The sequence below is a fragment of the Asterias rubens genome, chromosome 2, assembly GCF_902459465.1.
Source record: "Asterias rubens chromosome 2, eAstRub1.3, whole genome shotgun sequence".
NCBI classification, from domain to species: Eukaryota; Metazoa; Echinodermata; class Asteroidea; order Forcipulatida; family Asteriidae; genus Asterias; species Asterias rubens.
Genome location: NC_047063.1, coordinates 8,858,101 through 8,881,408, shown reverse-complemented (window position 1 = coordinate 8,881,408; position 23,308 = coordinate 8,858,101). Strand labels below are relative to the sequence as shown.

Below are 23,308 nucleotides of genomic sequence, written 5' to 3'. Positions count from 1 at the left end.
GTCAGACAGTTAGGAGGGTTGAATGTGTACAATGTAGATGTATTCAATAAGCTGGTAAAACCACACTGATGATATGACTGGTCAGACAGTAGGAGGGTTGAATGTGTACAATGTAGATGTATTCAATAAGCTGGTAAAACCACACTGATGATATGACTGGTCAGAGAGTAGGAGGGTTGACTGTGTACTATGAAGATGCGTTCAACAAGCCAGTTTAAATTGTCTATCATTCAAAACCACACTGATGATATGACTGGTCAGACAGTAGGAGGGTTGAATGTGTACAATGTAGATGTATTCAATAAGCTGGTAAAACCACACTGATGATATGATTGGTCAGACAGTAGGAGGGTTGAATGTGTACAATGTAGATGTATTCAATAAGCTGGTAAAACCACACTGATGATATGACTGGTCAGAGAGTAGGAGGGTTGACTGTGTACTATATGAAAATGCGTTCAACAAGCCAGTGTAGATTGTCTATAATTTAAAACCGCTCTGTTGATATCATATTCATATTGCAGGCTGGCATAGTTTAAATATCATTCAAAAGGATGCTATTAATTGGTCAGACAGTACGAGGACTGTGTACTGTGTGCATGCCCTCACCATATAATATTGCAGGCTGGCATAGTTTATATATCATTCAAAAGGATAATAATAATAATAATAATAATAATATAATAATATGAAACATTTATATAGCACTCTACGGAGAACAGAGCGCTTTACATGAGACTATGACAACAAAACAAAAGAAAAACAAACAAACTAGGATGGGTGGGGAAAAAGAAATGTCTTGAGGAGGCTTTTGAATACAGGCAACGAGATCGCCTCTCTCAGACCCGCGGGGAGCTCATGCCATAGGCAAGGGGCAGCTATGGAGAATTAGCTATCCCCAGCTTTCCGTCTAGTTCTAGGAACGGAAAGCTGGGTCTGATCAGCTGATGAGCGGAGTCGTTGCCTGTATTCATCAGCAGTATTGGAGTTTTGGGAATGAACAAGTTCAACCATATGATGGAGATTGGGTGTGGAGGATTTTGTAAACATGAGTGAAAATTTTGAAGTTGATACGTTCTTTACCAGGGAGCCAATGCAGCGATGCAATTAGGCCGGCAGAAGGCTGGTCACCGCCACACGCAAATACTAGCGAGCGGCCTTGTTTGTAGACGCTGGAGTCGAGCGGGTCATTTTCGCGGGTCACCTACCAAAAGAGAGTTTGGCATATGTCAAGACGGGACAAGACCAGACATCTGACGGCATGATGGCAAGCGCTTTGTGTAATAAACCGGCGAATACGCCATAGATTACGTATGTGGACATACAGTTTTACATACAGAGCTAATATGATGAGACATATTCAGAGAACAATCGAGCGAGACTCCTAGGTTCTTAACAGATGTGGAAGCAGGATTGTAAAGTCGCCCAATATTATTCAAGATTAGGGAGAGTGGATAAAACATGACTGTTCGCAAAAACAATAAACTCCGTCTTTCCCTGGTTCAGCTGAAGCATGTTTTTGAGCCATCCATTTGTTGATGGCAAGCACACATGATGATAAATTGCTGAGTACACGCTGACGATCACCTTCAGGCTTAGGGTCAAACTCAGCGAGAGCTGAATATCATCAGCGTATTCATGAAATGAGATACCATGTTGACGAATGATCTCGCCAATGGGATGGTGGTACAAAATGAAAGCCAACGGACCTACTATGGACCCCTGAGGTATGGAATAGGTAAAGATATGATGTCTTGAGAAATCGCCTTTTATCGAACTTTGGTGGTACGGTTTTGATATAAGTGCTGAACCAAGTATTGACCGTACTGCTTATTCCAAATTGAGAAATGAAGTCTCTGGAGGAGGATGTCGTGGTCAACCTTGTCAAAGGCGGCATGCAGACATGTCAAGCAACACCATGAGAACAGCTTTACTTTTATCAAGGGAACGAAGAATGTCATTTTTCACCCGAAGGAGGGCAGTCTCTGTACTATGAAAGCGCTTGTAAGCAGACTGGAACTGTTCCCCTAGTGTGTAGCTGTCCACATGGTTAATCACTTGACATGTTGCCACCTTCTCTATGACCTTGGACAAAAAGGGTACATTGGCTACAGGACGGTAACTCTTAAGATCATTACGGTCAAGAGAACTCTTCTTAAGTACAGGAGTAATTACAGAGTGTTTAAGATTGGACGGGAATATACCAGATGAGAGGGAAGCGTTAACAATCTTTGTGATAACCGGGAGAAGAGTGGATAGATTGTTCTAAACCAACCAGGATGGTAAGGTGTCCAATGAGCAAGATTTGTTTGAAAGACGCATGATAATTTGTTTAACGGCGTCACAAGTAAGCTGCTCAAATTCTGGCATACAAAAGACTGTGGAAGTCTGTTTAGGAACAATGACATTGGTATCAGGGTGTGAACTGACATTGGAGCGTATGGTATCAACCTTGTCCTTGAAAAAGGACAGAAAGTTGTCAGCAAGCTTTGTGTTAGAATCACAATTAGGTAAAACTTGAGCAGTCTTGTTAAGAAGAACATTAATTATGGCATACATATCTTTGATATTACAATTGGTACATTTATCGGAAAAGTACATAATCTTAGAATCAGTGATCAGTTTGTTAACATGTTCCTTTTGAGAACGGTAGGCTTGTTCGTCAAACGCTGAGTTGCTCTTTTTCCATTTCCGTTCAAGCCGACGTCGAACACGCCTTTAAGTATGGATGGAGTTGTTGTACCATGGGAGTTTGGGTTTGACGGTACGTTCCCTGGTCACAAAGGGACAAACTTCGTCAAGGACGGTAGAAGTTATTGAACAGTAAGACTCTGTGAGAATGTTAGGGTTGGTACTATCCGGAAAGACTGTGAACCGGTCATGAAGAAGCTCTGCAAAGCGCTCGTGGTCCATCTTGCCATACTCACGAAATGTAGTTGAGATCTTCAGTGGTGGAGGCTTGGCACACAAGATGGTACATTTCACTACGTGGTGATCAGAGTGAAGCAAGGGGTCAACTTGAACTTCGTGGATTAGATCTTCATCATCACGAGACATAACTAGGTCCAAGGTATGCCCATGCTTGTGTGTTGGGCCGTTGACGTGCTGAATAAAACCTGCATTGGAAACGATCTTGGCGAACTTATTGGAGTCCCGGTTATCAAGTGAGTCAACATGAACATTGAAATCACCTAGTATGGCAGTTTTGTAAGGAGTGACCAACTTCTCAACGAGAAAGGTTTCAAGCTCGTCCAAAAATTCAGATGTTTTCAGCCCATTTGCACGTGACGGAGGTGGACGATATATGCCGATAAGTTTGATGGAGTTGTTGAGAGTTACGATGCAATGTTCAAAGTTAATGGATGAAAAATCGGATGGAGTAGAGCATAGTTGAAGAGATTTCTTGTACACAATGCCAATTCCTCCACCGTAGGTCTTACCGCCACGAGGAAAATTGATAAAGCTGTAACCAGGGGGTGTAAACTCGCCAATTACCACCATGTCGTCATCTGAGGATGCTTTTAATTGGTGGACAGAGGGTTGACCGTGTACTGTGTGCATGCCATCACCATATCATATTGCAGGCTGGCATAGTGTATATATCATTCAAAAGGATCCTGTTATAATTAGTTGGTCAGATAGTAGGAGGGTCGACCTTGTACTGTTTTCTGGACTTTGTAGTGCCAGTTCTGTAGTTGTGTCTTTAATTTACCATTGAAAAAAGGATAATTTTTAACACTGACTTCACTTTTACATAAGCCATAAACGGTACTTGCCAAGCGAGGGGGTCCTTTCTTTTGCAACATCGATCACTGCGTGAGTTTGGGGTTGGTAAAAGTGTAGCTGCTGATTTCATTGCAAAAGAGACATTATTTTGTACCTCAAATGCTATCTAAGCAAAAAGGACACCCTCTTTTCAGTGGTTCTAACACACCAGTATGCATGCCTTTAGTTTAAATAATAAAAACAAATTCTTATATAGTGCATGTCACAATAACAGTATCATTGCGCTTTACATTAGTGTTCTGGTCATTGGGCCAATACTCCTGGAGAGTATACAGCCCGAGCTGCCGTATCGCTCCAAAGGCTTTTTCATACACAATATCAACCTCTACTCTCACAGGTACCCATTTATACCCCTGGGTGAAGAAATGCAATTATTGTAGAGTATCTTGCTCAAGGACATAAGTCACGACCATGATTTGAACCCACACTCCATGACCCTACAGTTTTAACCAAGCTAATAATTGGGTACAATCAGTAATAACGCATTGGAGCGTCAGGGTAGTCTGATTTGCATTAAAAAAACACATCTTGAATTAAGACTACTTGTGTGAGGAGGCCCGTCAAGAACAGGGTGTGGTCCACATGGGTGGGGCATGATCTGAGATGTATTCAACTAAAGAATCACTGACTGCCTGTCACATTCATGCTGGAAGACCAGAAAATGTTGTAAACGCACATGAGGATCCTAAAGTAAATTGTCATGATATCGTTAGCATGATCATTTGTTTTAATTCTGAAATTGTAGAATTTAATATCAAGAAACTAGGAATAAAGTGTAATGACTTCTTTAGTATATGGAAGACGAGCGCATCATAAGACCTAGAAATCCAGTGAATACTTGTGCAAAACACTTGCCCAAAGTTTCTTCTCTTCACCCAGGAGTAAATTGATTTGATTTCCGTGTTTGATGCTCAACATAACTGGGTTGTACACGAAGTCAAAATGGTTTTCAAGGGAATGAAATGAATGACGCAGTGGTCATGTTTATAAATGTTCATGCATCATGAGCATCCAAATTTGCAGCAGTCAGTGCATATAAATGTTCATCATTATTATTGTGGTGAAACAGTCGCATGGGGGCGCAATTGTTGACCTAGTTCCAGAGTTCTTGCCAGCGGTGCCAGGCACATGAGCGGTGTGTGCACGACGCGTGATCTCCGCGTGGGGATCACATGGACAGCATGTGGCTAGGGCTTGATTATTGTTAAATAAAGAGAAGGAATTAAAGAGAATAATTAAAAGGAGCTAATCGATAAGAGATAATAAGGAATCAGAATAAACCACTATCTATAACGGCGACATTGCTTCAAATCAGTTATTTCTTTTATTGTGTCAGTTATTATTATTTATTACAGTAGTTGCTACAGCGAAGACTTTAGACCGCTCGAGTTGATGTTACATTATGAATATATTGTAGTTTCGAAAAAGAAAAACATAAAATAAAACGTTTTGAAATGATAGGACAAAGACCGTGTTTAAAGACACTAGACACTATTGGTAATTGTCATAGACCAGCCTTCTCAGCTGGTATATCTCAACATATGCATAAAAAAAAAAAAAAATGTGAAAATTTGAGCTCAATCGGTCGTCGAAATAGCGAGATATGAACGAAAGAAAAAAACATCCCTGTCACATGTAGTTGTGTGCTTTCAGATGCTTGATTTTGAGACCTCAAATTCTAAATCTGAGGTCTCAAAATCAAATTCGTGGAAAATTACTTCTTTCTCAAAAACACCGTTAATTCAGAGGGAGCCGTTTCTCACAATGTTTTATACTATCAGCCTTTCCCCATTACTTGTTACCAATAAGGTTTTATGCTAATAATTATTTTGAGTAATTACCAGTAGTGTCCACTGCCTTTAATGTAAACTTGTGGTCTCATTTTAAAGGGTCTATGTACTTTTTGTAGAACGAAAAACACAATGTTTACAGATTTACACTAAACTTACACAGGTCGAAGATAATGATAGTATATAGTTGATGAGAAGCTGTAATTTTTGAGAAATGAGTAAAACAATGTCATGAAAATGATTTTCGTCTCAGTGATCATGAGATGAAAATTATTTTAGCTTTCAAAAAAGTATTTTCATGACATTCATTGTTTTACTAAGTTCTCAAAAACTACAGCACCTCAGCAACTAATATTTTAAGGGAAGCTTTGTATCATCATTATCTTCAAACTGTGAAAGTTTAATGTAAATCTGTGGACATTGTGTTTCGTGTTAGAAAAAGTACCCAAATCCTTTAATTGTGAGGCTAGTTCCAAATCCCTAAAGAAATACAAACTGTAACAATGTCCAAGAATAAAACTTCAAGTGCACAAGTCAACATTATTTTTATTTATATTTATTTATGTTTTCCTTTCTCGGAAACATGATCTTCCAAAGTGGTTGTGCAATGATTTTAAATTGAGTTTACTGTTAAACTAGTTCGTGAATGTAGTTATAAGCGTCCACTTAGAACCAACGGTTCAGAACCACCCCAACTCATTTAGAGATTACCATTACATGGTGTTACCCCAGACCTAACTATATAAGTTATAATTATTATTATAAACTGTTGATGAAAATGTCAATTATTTTTGTCAATGCTCAATGAAACCTGTTTGAGTACACAATAGGCCTAGAAGATACCTTTGTCACTTTGTGGGTTAATATATATACAAATAACGCTCAATACGTGTTCGTGAAATAATAAACCTGTGAATGTTTATCAGAGTCATGAGAAAACAGTGGCAAACCCCAATATATGTTTTCAAACATCAGATTGCGGGCCCAAGATCTAAACTAGTTGTTTTTATTCAGTTCTCAAAAACTAAAACATTTCATGCAATAATTGTTCAGGGGAAATTTTCTACCAAAACATCTTCATACCATGAAAGTTATGTGTGAATCTGTGAACATTAATATTTCCAATCTTACCAATGTTATCGAACCCTTTGAACTGGTTTGGTAATGGGAGATATTGACAATAAGGATTTAATACATTAACAATAAATGAATAATGTTTGAGAAGATTCACAAGCGACACTTGGTGAAAGGTTTAGATTGATAGTAAGATATTCCTGCAAACTTTGTTGTTAATCATTTTCAATATCTCGGTAAACTGCACATGTTTTATTCTCCTATTTTAAACAAAATGGCAAATTTGTTAGCAAAGATGGGTATATCTCCAAATTGCAAAGAGTTCCAACACTTAATGCTTATTAGAAGATGGCCTTTCTGTCTTCTTATGAAGCTCAAACATACATTGTTGTGACATATAATGGCCATTTTTGCAGACCCAGACCCAATATCAAAGTTGGTTCAATATTTATGTTCATAAATACACCCGAGTGACACTTTCCTTTTGTGTTAATATTGAAATTTCCATATTTTCTATGACTGCAGCATCTTATTAAAATAGAATGGTGCATCAGAAATACTCATTTTTAAATGTTATTATTATCAAACAACGTGACTGATACTATTTCCAATTTTAAGAGTTGACTTATGGATGATAATACATAAACACAGATTCAAAATCACACAAACAAAAATACTAATTAATTCATGAAAATATTCATTCCATTTACATAATGTGTAATATACATTGAAGAATGAACAACTTTTGTCCATGAAAAAAAAAAAAAAAAACCAAATTGTTTACAAAAAGAGTGCCCTTTTGCATTCCAGTGCATCTCCTGGCAGGCAAGATGGTTCACTGTTCATATAAGATCTATGACATGTTTGATTATAATTGTATTGTATTGGTCTTATTTCTTCAGGGACTCCATCAGTGATTCCACTGTTCTCCCTGATTGGACCCCAAGACATGCATTACAAACTGTACAAGAGAAACTATACATGTCCAAGGTTCAAATTAAACATTACAATATTTAGTTATAGATAATATTGGACCGAATGTAATATGAATTATCATAAATGAGAAGAGCACAACTTGAGACGTACAGCCTTTTCTCAATAGCAAAATTTGGTAACAATTGTTACCTTCCAGTCTCCATCAAACGTAAGGCTTGAAATTAACTTCCATAGTGAGCTAGCTATGTACATCATGTACAATTTGTGCCTACAGGAAGTCCAGGCTTTGTGGCACTTTTGTAAACTTGTGAAGTCATTAGCACATATTACAGCAAGGTTTGTTACACAGTATTATTTGTTTTATGAACTATACATGACCATTAAGACTGACCATAGATAATGATCCATATCACATTGTGTCATAAAGCTTGTCCATACTTTGCAGCTATTTGGAAGTTGGATCAGCTCTTGATAAATACCAAAAATATACTCCAATATTTCAGTGGTGTATTATACAAAACTATATACAAAATAAGCATGATGACCCTCATTCATGGTTTGACAAACAAACTAAAGCAACTGTAAATTGCCTGACTCGAAGGTAGAAACATCGGACAGGTTTGTATGTCAATTACATGATGGCATTGTCAAAAATAGGCGATATGAACATTGTGTTAGCTCTATTAGACACATTTCTATGACAGTGTCTTACTCATAGAAAATTATAATTTGTTGTGTTCTTTGGAGATTGCATAGAGTTGGTTGACTGTAAGTTTATCTCACATGACTTGGCTCTTATAGACCCCTTGCAATGATGTCATACATGAGTTCTCTCTGCCCAATGTCTTCATCAATTGGGTCAATTAAGGACCAATCACTAATACATACTCAAAGACACTGCGCCGCGATGTACTGGCATTACAATGATTTAGCTTAGTCAACTTCTCATAATCTTACCGACAATGAATACAAAACAAAGTAGACATTGTATTCTGTTTGAACTAATGAGATGACCTTAAGTGAACTTTTAAGAATAAATTCCTGTGTATAAAACCTGAAGTAATAAATTTGATGTCAGCTGAATTGGGTAAGGTACAATCACTGATACCTTGAATTACCCAAATACATTATGCTATGATGTACTGACGTTAGCGTTGATTTGAATAAGTCAACTTCTTGGAATGGTTAACATTTAGACACAACTTGAAAACCCAAAGCAAACTGTGACTGCGATTCTGTAAAGACTTATTGCATTGTTGTCACTGAACTGTTCCTTTAGAACTCGAGGATGGGATAAAGTCTACTCTTCCTTAATCCAATGATGTCATTTCCTTTTTTAGCTTCAATTGCATTTAAGATGCTTGGGTCTGATTTGTGGCTGATTTAACCTGAAATATAGGTTTACCATTATAATAGCTCATTTTATAGACTCCATAAATGTTATAACCTTTCATCTTTAGGTATTGTATGATCAAATCCCTGAATGCTAAACGGTAGTTTACTTTAAAACTAGAAAGACTTTGTTGTTGGGATCCTCACATTAATTCATCTTACATGTATTGTGTTCATTGTCTGTGGCAGTAGGACCTAATGCAAATGGTTTTGTATGTTGTCATGTTTTGTAACAGCTTCAATCTGTCAAAGTTCATTCAGCGAGAGAGAAAATAAAAGTTGTATTCTTTTGGTGAAGTTTTGGCCGTGCAATTGTGTGTTTTGGGCTGTAACTGATAGTTGATACGTCAATATTTTTATCAATTAATTAGTTTGATTGAACATAGATGCTGGAAAATGACACATCAAGGTGAAAAAAAGCTTAATGAAGACAGTCTATATTTGATGATTAAGTGAAGAAAGAAAGAAGATGTATGATACATCTTCTTTGTATCATTTCAACACTTTTTCAGCTACTGAAACAAAAAAGGGGCAAAAGTGTACTGTCGATAATGCTCCAAATGTAATGTCCGTCACGCCATGTTTTGTTCTCTAGTAGAGACCAAAATTTCATTTCCGTCTAACAGTCTCCAATAAACATGATCAGCTTCATTTGCCTCAAATAAAGGAAGTACACAGTTGTGCAGAGAAATCACAGACTCAATGACATGACAGATTCACATCTGTGAGTAAATCAGAATGAGTTTCATTTACGAGGATTGAGGAGTCTACAGTTCAAGGCTTTGTCTAAAATGTTGGAAATGGTCTTCATCTTTGTGTTGTTTATGAGGATGGTTAGGGTGTGAAATCCAATATGGTCAAATTCAAATCACTTGATGCATTAATGTACTCCTGATCCTCATATGTCAACCCGCATAGTGTGAGCTTCTTGAGATGTTTGGTCATCAGCTTCAAATGCTGAGCCCAGGATGATGCACAGCCACCCAATGCACCATTCCATGTCAGATCTAGATGAATCAGGTTGGGCATGTCACTCACTGACTCAGCAATGGGCTTCATATCAACATCTGTCAGATTGCACAATACCAATGTCAGTTCCTTCAGGTGGTTCATTCTCTTCAAATGCAGAGCCCACAATGATGCACAGCCACCCAATGCACGATTACGTGTCAGATCTAGATGACTCAGGTTGGGCATGTCACTCACTGACTCAGCAATGGGCTCCATATCAACATCTGTCAGAAAGCACCTTGCTAATATTAGGTTCTTCAGGTGGTTCATTCTCTTCAAATGCAGAGCCCACAATGATGCACAGCCACCCAATGCATCATTACATGTCAGATCTAGATGAATCAGGTTGGGCATGTCACTCACTGACTCAGCAATGGGCTCCATATCATCATCTACCAGATTGCACAATACCAATGTCAGTTTCTTCAGGTGGTTCATTCTCTTCAAATGCAGAGCCCACAATGATGCACAGCCACCCAATGCAGTATTACATGTCAGATCTAGATGACTCAGGTTGGGCATGTCACTCACTGACTCAGCAATATGCTCCATATCATCATCTACCAGATTGCACATTACCAATGTCAGTTTCTTCAGGTGGTTCATTCTCTTCAAATGCAGAGCCCACAATGGTGCACAGCTACCCAATGCATCATTACATGTCAGATCTAGATGACTCAGGTTGGGCATGTCACTCACTGACTCAGCAATGGGCTTCATATCAACATCTGTCAGATTGCACCCTCCCAATAACAGTTCCTTCAGGTGGTTCATTCTCTTCAAATGCAGAGCCCACAATGATGCACAGCCACCCAATGCAGTATTACCCATGAGGTTCAGATGAACCAGAGTTTGAATGTCACTCAGTGCCACAGCAATGGGCTCAACATCTTTGTCTATCAATGCACAATAAGCCAAGTTCACCTCCTCAAGGTGTCTCATTCCCTTCAAATGCCGAGCCCACATCTCTGCACAACCACCCAAGTCTCTATTTAATGTCAGATCAAGATTAACCAGAGTAGATACACCACTCGTCATTGCCACAGAAATGGGCTCAATATCTGTACATTGCAGTGAACACTCTATCAAGTGAATATCTCGAAGGCATTTCATTTTCCCCAATTTAGGACCCCAAATTGATGCACGGCCACCCAATGCATGTTGCCCATGTAAATATAGATTAACCAGAGTGTCACCCGTTGATTTGGCAATGGACGACACATCTTGATCTTCCAGTGAGCAATTAAACACGTGCAGCTCCTTGAGGTGCTTCAGTTTCATCAATTGAGGAGCCAACGATGACACAGAGCCACCAAGGGCTTCATTCCCTGAGAGGATTAGCTCAGTCAATGTTGATGGACTTGCCAATGATGATAGGATCTGATTAGTATTTCAACAGTTAATGAGCTGCTTTGCAGAGAAAGAGATTGTAAATTAGTCATTAGCATAAGCGACTTTGCAAAATCTGTACCAAACCTCTGGAAGTTAAAATGCTTGATAACCAGTCTCTTAACCTTTGAGAAGTAATCATTTCCTCTGCTGAGGGCTGCCACTTGCTTCAGAAAATGAAATAATGCGTTTGTACTATCATTATTCCACTCTGAAATGTCAATATCACCAGTCAGAATTGAACTTATAGCATTTTCTTGTGGAAGTTCCTTTGATTGACTCTCAAAATAACAAATAACAATAAGTTGCGAATCTCTGCCTTGATGAATCTTCTTTAAAATCTGATTTGTACATGCCTCATTGTCTCCACAACAAAATCTGAACAGATACTCATAGCGAAATAGTCGAGAATAATAAGGAACTCCTAATGTGGCTCCCTTAGTTGACTCTACTTCTGTCTGATCTAGGATTCTGTCAAATTCCTCAGTGTTTATCAAGCTTTGCCAGTACATTGCTGCGCAATACTCCAGAAACGTGTGGTGTATAAAAGACACTCTTTGATAGGTATCAAGCCCATCGATGACCCTCTCACTAGTGAGGACACCTGCATTCATTGCTGCATCTAACGCAGTCTTTTCAAAGTCCCCTTCTCTAAAGGCAAATGACTGATCTCTAGAAAAGAGACTACCTAGAGCAACCTTGCCAATAGAAATTAAAATCTGTGATATTTCAGCATCTTTGATGTCTCTTGTTTTTCTTTTGAATATGTAATTCAGTGCTTTGTTATACAGTCGGGTCATTGTGTCTGGGAGGGTATTCTCTTTGCTCCCCATCAGCAAACACATCAGCAGCAGTAGCATGGGACTCTCTGCCAAATCAGACAAGGTATCTGAGAGTTCTATCTGCTCTATAAGCTTGCTAGCCTTGTCATGATCATCAGGGAAGAATTTGTTCACATATTCATTTATATCTGTTTTAGAAAAGCCCTCAACTCTGACATGAGTAAAGGGCTTCATAACCAATGATGAGTTGACTAATTTGTCAAGGGGAGGACGGGATGTAATAACTACCCAATATTCTGGGCCCAGCTTTCGATTAATAACTTTGAGAATCGAACCAAATGAGGATGTGTCAGTTGTAGTGATTTTACATTCATCAAATCCATCCAAGAGAATCAATACTTTGTCTTGGTTCTTGTCAATAAACTCTTTCAAAGCAGATTCATCTACAGTGTCTTTTGCGAGAAGCTTCTCAAAGATGGCATCTTCTAAGTTGCTACTTTGTTGCAATGAACCCATTTTTAAAGCAAAAACAAGTTTAAACTTATTGAGTGTCTCACTGTTACCCATTGCCCAATCATATGCAATTTTGTCAATTAGGGTTGTCTTGCCAATTCCTGCTGATCCGCTTATAACGATACGTTTAATTGGAGTTCCCTCATGGTGTGTCTGAAATTTAAAAATCTCTTCATATGATTTCAGCTCACCTTTATTAGGATTACCTTCCCTTGTCTCAGGCTGCCTATCTTTATATAATTCCTCAAATGGCATCAACCCTTTATTACCCTTTATTCGAGGCTTCCCCATTGTGTCAACTTGTTCAACTAAACATAGCTTAGTGAAGATGTTCATTATGTGCATCTGATGATCATCAACCCATGGGAGCATCTGTACATAGCTACCTGTAGATTTGTACACTTTCTTCACCGCCTCATTGACTTTTGATGCAACAGCTTGAACTTTGTCAGGGCCTGATGTTCCTGTAGGTAAGTTTAAACAAGTCTTAATTGCTTTGAATATAATTATTCTAATCACAAAAGTATCATTGTGAACCATACATTAACAAGTAGTTCTGTAAAATCGACAATCGTTTTTCAACACATCCACACCAGCTTGTTTTCACCTCTAAAGTTTAAGTGAACATGTTTGAGGAGGACCACAGAGCTGGATTTTGTTTGGAAAATGACCCACAGTATATTCTTTCCCTTTTTTGTCAAATTTCTTTTTGCCAATCATATGATTGCCAACCGTGTGACAATCATATGCAATGGATGTTGGGGCAACAGTGTCCCAAACGTGATTTTTTTTGTAGTAAGATTTTTGTTGACCGAATGGTTTGCATTGGGGTATTTCAGCACATATCACTAAACAAGTTGACTTGATGAGACAATTTTGAAGTACTATGGCACTTTCTGAGCACCATAGTTTCCACAACTTCTTTAATCTGATCCAAGCCCAAAATTTATAATTTTTGACAAAGCAAAAAATGGTATCCGGATGCATTGGATTGAGGGTTTCTTTTTGTACTGATAACCTCTTGGCTAAGAAGAATGTGTTACACTCTGGTTGCCTTATTGTTTGAGTCAGGGTATTTCCAGATTTTCTACAACACTTTAATATAATAATTTCCTATAAAGAAGGATAAAATATGATCAATATCCCGGAGCATTCTTGACTTCTAAAACTTACTGCTTTCAGTACAAATCATAAATATTAAAACATAGTTTCATTTTTTAGTTTGCTTCAAGTCCAACATATCAACGTCAATTACTTTGCAGTATTACTTGACCCATACCAGTTGAAAATATAGCGTCAATTTTTATCAGTGATTTTATAGAAACATCAAAGTAAAGGGACACATTACTTCAGATAAGACACACAAGAAGAAATGAGAACTCAGAATAACCAGAGCTTTCAATGCAATAATCATCATCATCTCAATTGAGAAAATTGCCATCAAACTGATCAATGGCTCTGTCATATTCCTCAGTATTTATCAAGCTTTGCAAGTATATCGCTGTGCAATACTCCAAAAATGAAAGGAGTATAAAATAGACACTTAGATACGTGTTATGCACAGCAATGATGACAGTCTCACCAGTGAGAACAACTGAACATAACAGTGGCTCAAACGTCTTCTTTTTCAAATTCTTTAAAGGAGTAGGTTGTGATTTGTAGCGTACAAAGCTAGCACAGAAATGCGGTGCTTGCCCTGCAGTGAGCTGTAGGCACAGTTTTTTGTGGTATTAAACAGACATATTGGCACCTTGTGAAGTTGTGTTTTGTTAAATCACAAATAAAGTACAAGTTCAGGCCCTTTTTCTCGAAGCAGAGGACTGTTTTTTTGTTTTGTTTAATGTAGTCAACAAATGCTATGTGTAGTTTTTCACTAAAATTTGTCATATACATGTGTTCATTGTAATTGGTGTCAAAGTAATGTTCTGTAATTACCCTCTGTTGGTCGAGTTAACAATGGTAGATCTTCTTGCTGGCGACGTCTTTGATCCTCTTGAAGAATTCTTTGATCCTCTTGAAGACTACGTCTTCGATCCTCTGTGAACATTGAAAGGACAAATAAAGGTATGGAATCTGCATATGGAGACTCTGGGCTGTACTTCAATGGCTTGGGTCACAGGTTTAAACATGGGTTAAACTTCATATGATTGAGTACCCTTTGTACCAATTGTTTATAAAGCATGACTGATTCTTTTTACAGTCCTGAGCTACTCCAACACCCAAAATATGTTAATTCAAATACTTTCAAGAGAGCAGTACTTTTGAAGCCTGTGCTGAACTTAAATCCTTGCCACCATGTAAGTAGAGTGCACCAAGTTTTTAACAACTTTTCCATAAATGGTGGAAGAATTGACTGCGCAACATTTTCCTTGCAACTTTCAAGATGCAAAAGTGTAGGTCAACTATTTTGTTTTGTTTTGGGGTTCTTAAATTTGTTTATTTTTGAAAGCGAGAGAAATCAGGTGCATTTTTATAGAGGGTGTGTGATGAGACTTCTCCATACTGGGAAAACAATAGAAACATGTGAAATAATTAAAATTGGCAGCCTCCCATTGCTGGAGAGTTCCAATGTTTATATCGATTCCATCAAAGATATATAATTATTTATAAATAAGGACTTCTTTACATGCCTAGCTTTTGTCTAGGATTATTTGAGCCCTTTTTCTTTAGATTTCTCCACTTATCAGGGGGGTAAATCTTGGCAGTTTTGTATTTGACTCGGGATGTTTGTGCTTGGTACATGAGTGGCAATAAATTTTTAATTTTTGACAAAGCAGAAAATGGTATCCGGATGCATTGGATTGAGGGTTTCTTTTTGTACTGATAACCTCTTGGCTAAGAAGAATGTGTTACACTCTGGTTGCCTTATTGTTTGAGTCAGGGTATTTCCAGATTTTCTACAACACTTTAATATAATAATTTCCTATAAAGAAGAATAAAATATGATCAATATCCCGGAGCATTCTTGACTTCTAAAACTTACTGCTTTCAGTACAAATCATAAATATTGAAACATAGTTTAATTTTTTAGTTTGCTTCAAGTCCAACATATCAACGTCAATTACTTTGCAGTATTACTTGACCCATACCAGTTGAAAATTTAGCGTCAATTTTTATCAGTGATTTTATAGAAACATCAAAGTAAAGGGACACATTACTTCAGATAAGACACACAAGAAGAAATGAGAACTCAGAATAACCAGAGCTTCCAATGCAATAATCATCATCATCTCAATTGAGAAAATTGCCATTAAACTGATCAATGGCTCTGTCATATTCCTTAGTATTTATCAAGCTTTGCAAGTATATCGCTGTGCAATACTCCAAAAATGAAAGGAGTATAAAATAGACACTTAGATACGTGTTATGCACAGCAATGATGACAGTCTCACCAGTGAGAACAACTGAACATAACAGTGGCTCAAACGTCTTCTTTTTCAAATTCTTTAAAGGAGTAGGTTGTGATTTGTAGCTTACAAAGCTAGCACAGAAATGTGGTGCTTGCCCTGCAGTGAGCTGTAGGCACAGTTTTTTGTGGTATTAAACAGACATATTGGCACCTTGTGAAGTTGTGTTTCGTTAAATCACAAATAAAGTACAAGTTCAGGCCCTTTTTCTCGAAGCAGAGGACTGTTTTTTGGTTTTGTTTAATGTAGTCAACAAATGCTATGTGTAGTTCTTCACTAAAATTTGTCATATACATGTGTTCATTGTAATCGGGGTCAAAGTAATGTTCTGTAATTACCCTCTGTTGGTCGAGTTAACAATGGTAGATCTTCTTGCTGGCGACGTCTTTGATCCTCTTGAAGAATTCTTTGATCCTCTTGAAGACGACGTCTTCGATCCTCTGTGAACATTAAATGGACAAATAAAGGTATGGAATCTGCATTATGGAGACTCTGGGCTGTATTTCAATGGCTTGGGTCAGAGGGTTAAACATGGGTTAAACTTCATATGATTGAGTACCCTTTGTACCAATTGTTTATAAAGCATGACTGATTCTTTTAACAGTCCTGAGCTACTCCAACACCCAAAATATGTTAATTCAAATACTTTCAAGAGAGCAGTACTTTTGAAGCCTGTGCTGAACTTAAATCTTTGCCACCATGTAAGTAGAGTGCACCAAGTTTTTAACTTTTCCATAAATGGTGGAAGGTTTGACTGCGCAACATTTTCCTTGCAACTTTCAAGATGCAAAAGTGTAGGCCAACTATTTTGTTTTGTTTTGGGGTTCTTAAATTTGTTTATTTTTGAAAGCGAGAGAAATCAGGTGCATTTTTATAGAGGGTGTGTGATGAGACTTCTCCATACTGGGAAAACAATAGAAACATGTGAAAGAATTAAAATTGTGCTTCTTTATCCTTTGGGGTTTGTCAGCCTCCCACTTTATCTCATTGCTGGAGAGTTCCAATGTTTATATCCATTCCATCAAAGATATATAATTATTTATAAATAATGACTTCTTTACATGCCTAGCTTTTGTCTAGGATTATTTGAGCCCTTTTTCTTTAGATTTCTCCACTGATCAGGGGGGTAAATCTTGGCAGTTTTGTATTTGACTCGGGATGTTTGTGCTCGGTACAAGAGTGGCAATAGTTTTCTGTCCCTTGAGAAAAAAAACATCCCTGAGACTCGACCTCTGATATCAAGGAATATGGCTGCACCAGGTCATTACACTGGAGAAATTGGTTTTTATTTGTTGTGTCATTCACACAATGAATAAGAAAAGTTGGAGTCCTGTTTGTGTTTGCCAACGGTAAGCAGTAATATGAAATGGATAGTGCTGTAAGGGGCTGCATCACCAGCAGACAATTTCTGCTTACCATTTTATCATGAGTCATGTCTGCATGACTTCTGAACTCGAATTAGTGATAAATCTTGTTGATAGTGATAGTTCTTTAATAAAGTGATAGTTCTTTAATAATTACCTCTGTTTCTCCTCCGATTCTCTCTATAACTCACTGTAAGTAATAATAATAATACCATTTAAAGGCAGTGGACACTATTGGTAATTACTCAAAATAATTACTAGCATAAAACCTGACTTGGTAACGAGTAATGGGGAGAGGTTGATAGTATAAAACATTGTGAGAAACGGCTCCCCTCTGAAGTGAAGTAGTTTTCGAGAAAGAAGTAGTTTTCCAAGAATTTGATTTCAAGACCTCAAGTTTAGAATTTGAGGTCTTGAAATCAAGCATCTGAAAGCACACAACTTCGTGTGACAAGGGTGTTTTTTTCTTTCATATAGTTATCTCGCAACTCCGACGACCAATCGAGTTATTGAACCACAAACACAAGACAGTAGTCCAAAGGACTAACATTTTCATGTTTACCTGCAACAATGTATGTATCCCCCTTTTTATCTTTTAAATGTCATAAAAAAAATCATTAGTTAGCAAAAACATGTAATTACATCAAAATAGTTTTTTTTTATGTATCTTTTGTGTCAAATTGGTTGACTGATCCACAGGCTCAAAATACAGTAAAGCTACAGGAAACGTTGGTACTTAAAAGCTCTAGAAGTGTCAATTAACTAATTGGGATCCAGTACAGAAATGGCTATCAACACAATGACTTATTTGCCAACTGAGTGATAGCTGTTGTTGAGATGGTGACATTCTCTGAAAGTGGGATGTCAACTTCGCAATATAAGCATCTTATGTAATACTAGCGGATATATTTGCCAGTGTACAGTATTGTCATCTAAAGATAAATATGTTATTTCATAATAAAGTACTGTGCCATTTGTTGAGCTTTGTAGATATTTTTAAAGTTGACTTGCCCAGATAAGTTATAAAAACCAAAATTAATATTCTTTATCCCCGATGCAAATTTTAATCTCTTATGTTGTATTTGGTTTGCGTTAACACCACATGAATAGCTGCCTGGGAGATTGTGGTCTTTTGAGAATTTGTCTTCCTTTTGGAGTTCGGGAGACTTTGCTTGTACCACTGAGTAGATTGTGAAAAGAACTGTCCTGCTGTTTAACTACTACCTGGGCGGAAGGTAGTAAAGTAAATTTACTACAATTAATTGCACTTGGGAGAACTTTGGCAGAAAACTCCAGGTTTTGTTAAAAAAAAAATTGTCTTACATATTGCAACAACTACACCAATTGCGACAACAAAAACAGCAATAATGGCTATCGTGTTCTCAGTCGTTAATCCAGATCCTCCATCAATAGTTGTAGTCATCAAATCTGTTGAGTTAGCTGTGGCCATGATGGATCTAAAATTGAACAGAAAAATAAATAAATTGAAGAAATCTTCTAATACTACTTGGACCAAATGGCCACAACTACGAATGAAGTCCTCTGACCTCATCAGAGTTAGATTTCGAGGTCTCAAAATCGAGCATCTGAAAAGCACACAACTTCGTGTGACAATGGTGTTTTTTTCTTTCAAAGTTATCTCGCAACTTCGACGACCAATTGAGCTCAATTTTTCATAGGTTTGTTATTCTATGCATATGTTGAGATACACTAAGTGAGAAGATTGGTATTTGACAATTACCAATAGTGTCCAGAATCTTTAACTGCACTCATTTTTAATCAGAGATATAGTACAATATAAACTTACTACTTACAGTGACTGGATGCAGTTAAACAGTCAGCTCTGAAAACACCGATGTGGTTACTGTCACACACAGGTCATGCAATAGCAGTACAAATAGAGGCCCTGTAACAATGTACAGAAACATGAATATTTGTATCAAAAACCACATTATCACAGTCATGTCAACCATTAATAAACTACTAGAACTGTTTTGTGAACAACTAAGTCTTTTTTCCTGTAATTAAGCTTGACAGAACTCAGTAAACAGCACAGAATGATGGCTCCCTAAAAAACACATTTGTAAAAAAAAACAAAGGGTTTTGTATGTACATTTTAACCTGAGAAAATAATGGCTCTTTTCTGTAGGAATTACCGCTCTAATACAAAACCTATTATCACTATGTGACTACATATAACATAGATCAACTGTATACAACTCACCAAACTTGTTAGCATAACATTAACAGAGGTAAATAGCCCCAAACTGTACTTTCAGCTCATTCCATTTCAACATAACATACACACCTCAGCAACACGCCATCTTGTTCTGACTAACAGAACCTGCATTTGGAATAGTCTGGTCCCCTGACCAAAGATTCCTGGACCAAAGATTCCTTGACATCTCTTGTTAAAAATCGACAGAGCCTAGTCGGAGATTTTTGGGTCTGGGAACCAGACTACATTTGGAAGAGTACCCTCTATTCCAGTTTGGCTCGAAACACGTACCATCCAATCTGTTTATTTTTGAATAGGATATTCAAGCAATGATCGGTTGGATCATACACTAACACTAAGGTTGGACTCGTATACACAGCGACCCACTCCCTTCATGTTACTGGTGTATGTCTGGTTGTGAACAATGAATGATTGCAGTATTATGCACAAGCAAGGTCAAGGTCTCACATTGCACTGGCTGGTTCTATGCTGATGTTGAATGATTGTGTAATTGTATGAAAAAAAAGTGTGTACTGCACTAAATCAAAGATTTTGCTTTTATGGACTGTTGACAAAATGTTGTCTCCCTGGAGTTGTGGACTTTCAACCATGGAGCATTTGGGCTTCACATGACCCCTGGAAACTACAATGTCCCTTTTTTGTAAAGGTTCACTTTTCCAATTTTTGATTTTCACCTGGCTAGGTTGGTCGTCCGTGGGTGTGTTTCTGAAAATTTTGGATTGCCAATCTAAAAACTTGAAGTCATTATCTATGTAAAAAAGTAAAGACATTTTATTTGTCAGCAATGATATTTTGTTTGTTTTCAAGTTAGAAGATGACAGACATCCAGATATTTTTTTACTTTGAATATTTGAGGATCTTATAGTGTGGTGCACCCTATATGGCATGTATAGAGACCTACTGTTCTTAATGTGGCAACCCCCCCCCCCCCACTGGAAAGGCTTTGACAAGAATTATCATCAGATAGGTAGATAGATGAGTATATGCCAAACTAAGGTAATAACCAAACAGCAGTAATGACCTTAATCTTATAGGCCTATCTATCCCTTGCACACAAACCCTAGCCCTAAACTTACAAACCCTAGATTTTCCAACCTTTATTTGTGCCCAAACCTTTTAAGCCTAACCCAAAACCTTAACTTTTATTGAGCATTTAAATTCAGTAATAAAAAGCTTATAAATAGAGCAGTCAAGATAAATTGGTAACCCCTTCCAGAGTTTTAACTTTTTATAACTTTGGCTGTGGCTCATTGGCTCCATTTGACATAAGGTTGCTAAGGATATTGACTGATCAGACAGTAGGAGGGTTGACTGTGTACTCTTTAGATAATGCATCCAACAAGCCAGTTTAAATTGGCTATCATTCGAAACGACACCGATGATATGATTGACTGGTCAGACAGTAGGAGGGTTGAATGTGTACAATGTAGATGTGTTCAATAAGCTGGTAAAACCACACTGATGATATGACTGGTCAGAGAGTAGGAGGGTTGACTGTGTACTATGAAGATGTGTTCAACAAGCCAGTTTAGATTGTCTATCATTCAAAACCACACTGATGATATGACTGGTCAGACAGTAGGAGGGTTGAATGTGTACAATGTAGATGTGTTCAATAAGCTGGTAAACCCACACTGATGATATGACTGGTCAGAGAGTAGGAGGGTTGACTGTGTACTATGAAGATGTATTCAACAAGCCAGTTTAGATTGTCTATCATTCAAAACCACACTGATGATATGACTGGTCAGACAGTAGGAGGGTTGAATGTGTAGATGTTTCAATAAGCTGGTAAAACCACACTGATGATGTGACTGGTCAGACAGTAGGAGGGTTGAATGTGTACAATGTAGATGTATTGAATAAGCTGGTAAAACCACACTGCTGATATGACTGGTCAGAGAGTAGGAGGGTTGACTGTGTACTATGAAGATGTATTCTATAAGCTGGTAAAACCACACTGATGATATGACTGGTCAGAGAGTAGGAGGGTTGACTGTGTACTATGAAGATGCGTTCAACAAGCCAGTTTAGATTGGCTATCATTCAAAACCACACTGATGATATGACTGGTCAGACAGTTGGAGGGTTGAATGTGTATATGTATTCAATAAGCTGGTAAAACCAAACTGATGATATGACTGGTCAGACAGTAGGAGGGTTGAATGTGTACAATGTAGATGTATTCAATAAGCTGGTAAAACCACACTGCTGATATGACTGGTCAGAGAGTAGGAGGGTTGACTGTGTACTATGAAGATGTATTCTATAAGCTGGTAAAACCACACTGATGATATGACTGGTCAGAGAGTAGGAGGGTTGACTGTGTACTATGAAGATGCGTTCAACAAGCCAGTTTAGATTGGCTATCATTCAAAACCACACTGATGATATGACTGGTCAGACAGTAGGAGGGTTGAATGTGTACAATGTAGATGTATTCAATAAGCTGGTAAAACCATACTGATGATATGACTGGTCAGAGAGTAGGAGGGTTGACTGTGTACTATGAAGATGCGTTCAACAAGCCAGTTTAGATTGGCTATCATTCAAAACCACACTGATGCTATTACTGGTCAGACAGTAGGAGGGTTGAATGTGTACAACCCCAGATCTCAACCACCACACACCCTCCGTGCTACTGCTCACAGGGGCATAACTTAGTGTGTTTCCCTTTCCCCTTGTCCATTGAACTGGGTAGTCGACCCCAGATCTCAACCACCACACACCCTCCATGCTACTGCGCAGAGGGGCATAACTTAGTGTGTTTCCCTTTCCCCTTGTCCATTGAACTGAGTAGTCGACCCCATCTCAACCACCACACACCCTCCGTGCTACTCCGAGAGGGGCATAACTTAGTGTGTTTCCCTTTCCCCTTGTCTATTGAACTGAGTAGTCAACCCCAGATTTCCACCACCACACACCCTCCGTGCTACTGCACAGAGGGGCATAACTTATAGTGTGTTTCCCTCGATCCCCTATGTCCACTGAGCTGAGTAGTCAACCCCAGATCTCAACCACCACACACCCTCCGTGCTACTGCGCAGAGGGGCATAACTTATAGTGTGTTTCCCTCGATCCCCTTCTCCACTGAGCTGAGTAGTCGACCCCAGATCTCAACCACCACACACCTTCCATGCTACTGCACAGAGGGGCATAACTTATAGTGTGTTTCCCTCGATCCCCCTTGTCCACTGAGCTGAGTAGTCAACCCCAGATCTCAACCACCACACACCCTCCATGCTACTGCACAGAGGGGCATAAGAATTAATTCAATTCATTCATTTGCGTTATGTTCTGATTATCGTTTTCCGATAACAAGTACACTTTAACAAATATACTGTTCCACTTTTTCCAACCAAAACACTTTGCGTAAGTTCTTATTATCTTTTTCACAATAAAAAAAAACTAAAAAATTCATTCTAACAAGCCTATATTAAAAAAAAAGTTCTCTGATTAATTTTCCCCACCGTAGGGCCTATAAGTAAAAAAAAAAGTGCAACATGAAAACAAAAAAAGAAAACAAAATCATTGCAACAATGAACAGCTAAATGTATGATTAACAATATAAATAAATAAATTAAACTACAATATTTATCAGTACGAGTCAAATTTTTTTAAAAAC

General features: G+C 38.0%; 3 protein-coding genes across 3 annotated transcripts in view; all 3 read right to left on the bottom strand.

Annotated features, from left to right (window-relative positions):
• Window positions 1-1,263, bottom strand: part of LOC117302876 (NACHT, LRR and PYD domains-containing protein 12-like) — an 8,195-nt gene extending 6,932 nt beyond the window's left edge. Inside the window, exon 1 of the mRNA XM_033786842.1 lies at window positions 1,209-1,263. Coding sequence (XP_033642733.1) covers window positions 1,209-1,263 — 55 coding nt within the window. The remainder of the gene's footprint in view (window positions 1-1,208) is intronic.
• An 8,549-nt stretch (window positions 1,264-9,812) lies between these two features.
• Window positions 9,813-11,027, bottom strand: LOC117302813 (leucine-rich repeat-containing protein 31-like). The gene has a single exon (XM_033786820.1). It carries the CDS (start codon window positions 11,025-11,027, stop codon window positions 9,813-9,815), a length of 1,215 nt encoding a protein of 404 aa, XP_033642711.1.
• A 176-nt stretch (window positions 11,028-11,203) lies between these two features.
• LOC117302797 (NLR family CARD domain-containing protein 4-like) lies at window positions 11,204-18,894 on the bottom strand. The gene is made up of 4 exons (XM_033786819.1): window positions 18,768-18,894; window positions 17,602-17,634; window positions 16,419-16,520; window positions 11,204-13,137 (listed from the first exon to the last, which is right to left on the bottom strand). The coding sequence occupies exons 1-4, from the start codon at window positions 18,892-18,894 to the stop codon at window positions 11,336-11,338; spliced, it is 2,064 nt and encodes a 687-aa protein (XP_033642710.1). The 3' UTR covers window positions 11,204-11,335.
• Window positions 18,895-23,308: the final 4,414 nt, after the last annotated feature.

Excerpts from the sequence above, each read along its gene's own strand:
- LOC117302813 (XM_033786820.1), bottom strand. The coding sequence starts at position 11,027 with ATGACGAGTGGTGTATCTACTCTGGTTAATCTTGATCTGACATTAAAT.
- LOC117302797 (XM_033786819.1), bottom strand. The coding sequence starts at position 18,894 with ATGGCCACAGCTAACTCAACAGATTTGATGACTACAACTATTGATGGA. Across the intron at positions 17,635-18,767 it reads TGGTGTAGTTGTTGCAATAT|TGAGTTATAGAGAGAATCGG; the intron begins GTAAGACAATTT and ends TATTACTTACAG. Across the intron at positions 16,521-17,601 it reads GAATCGGAGGAGAAACAGAG|AGGATCGAAGACGTCGTCTT; the intron begins GTAATTATTAAA and ends TAATGTTCACAG.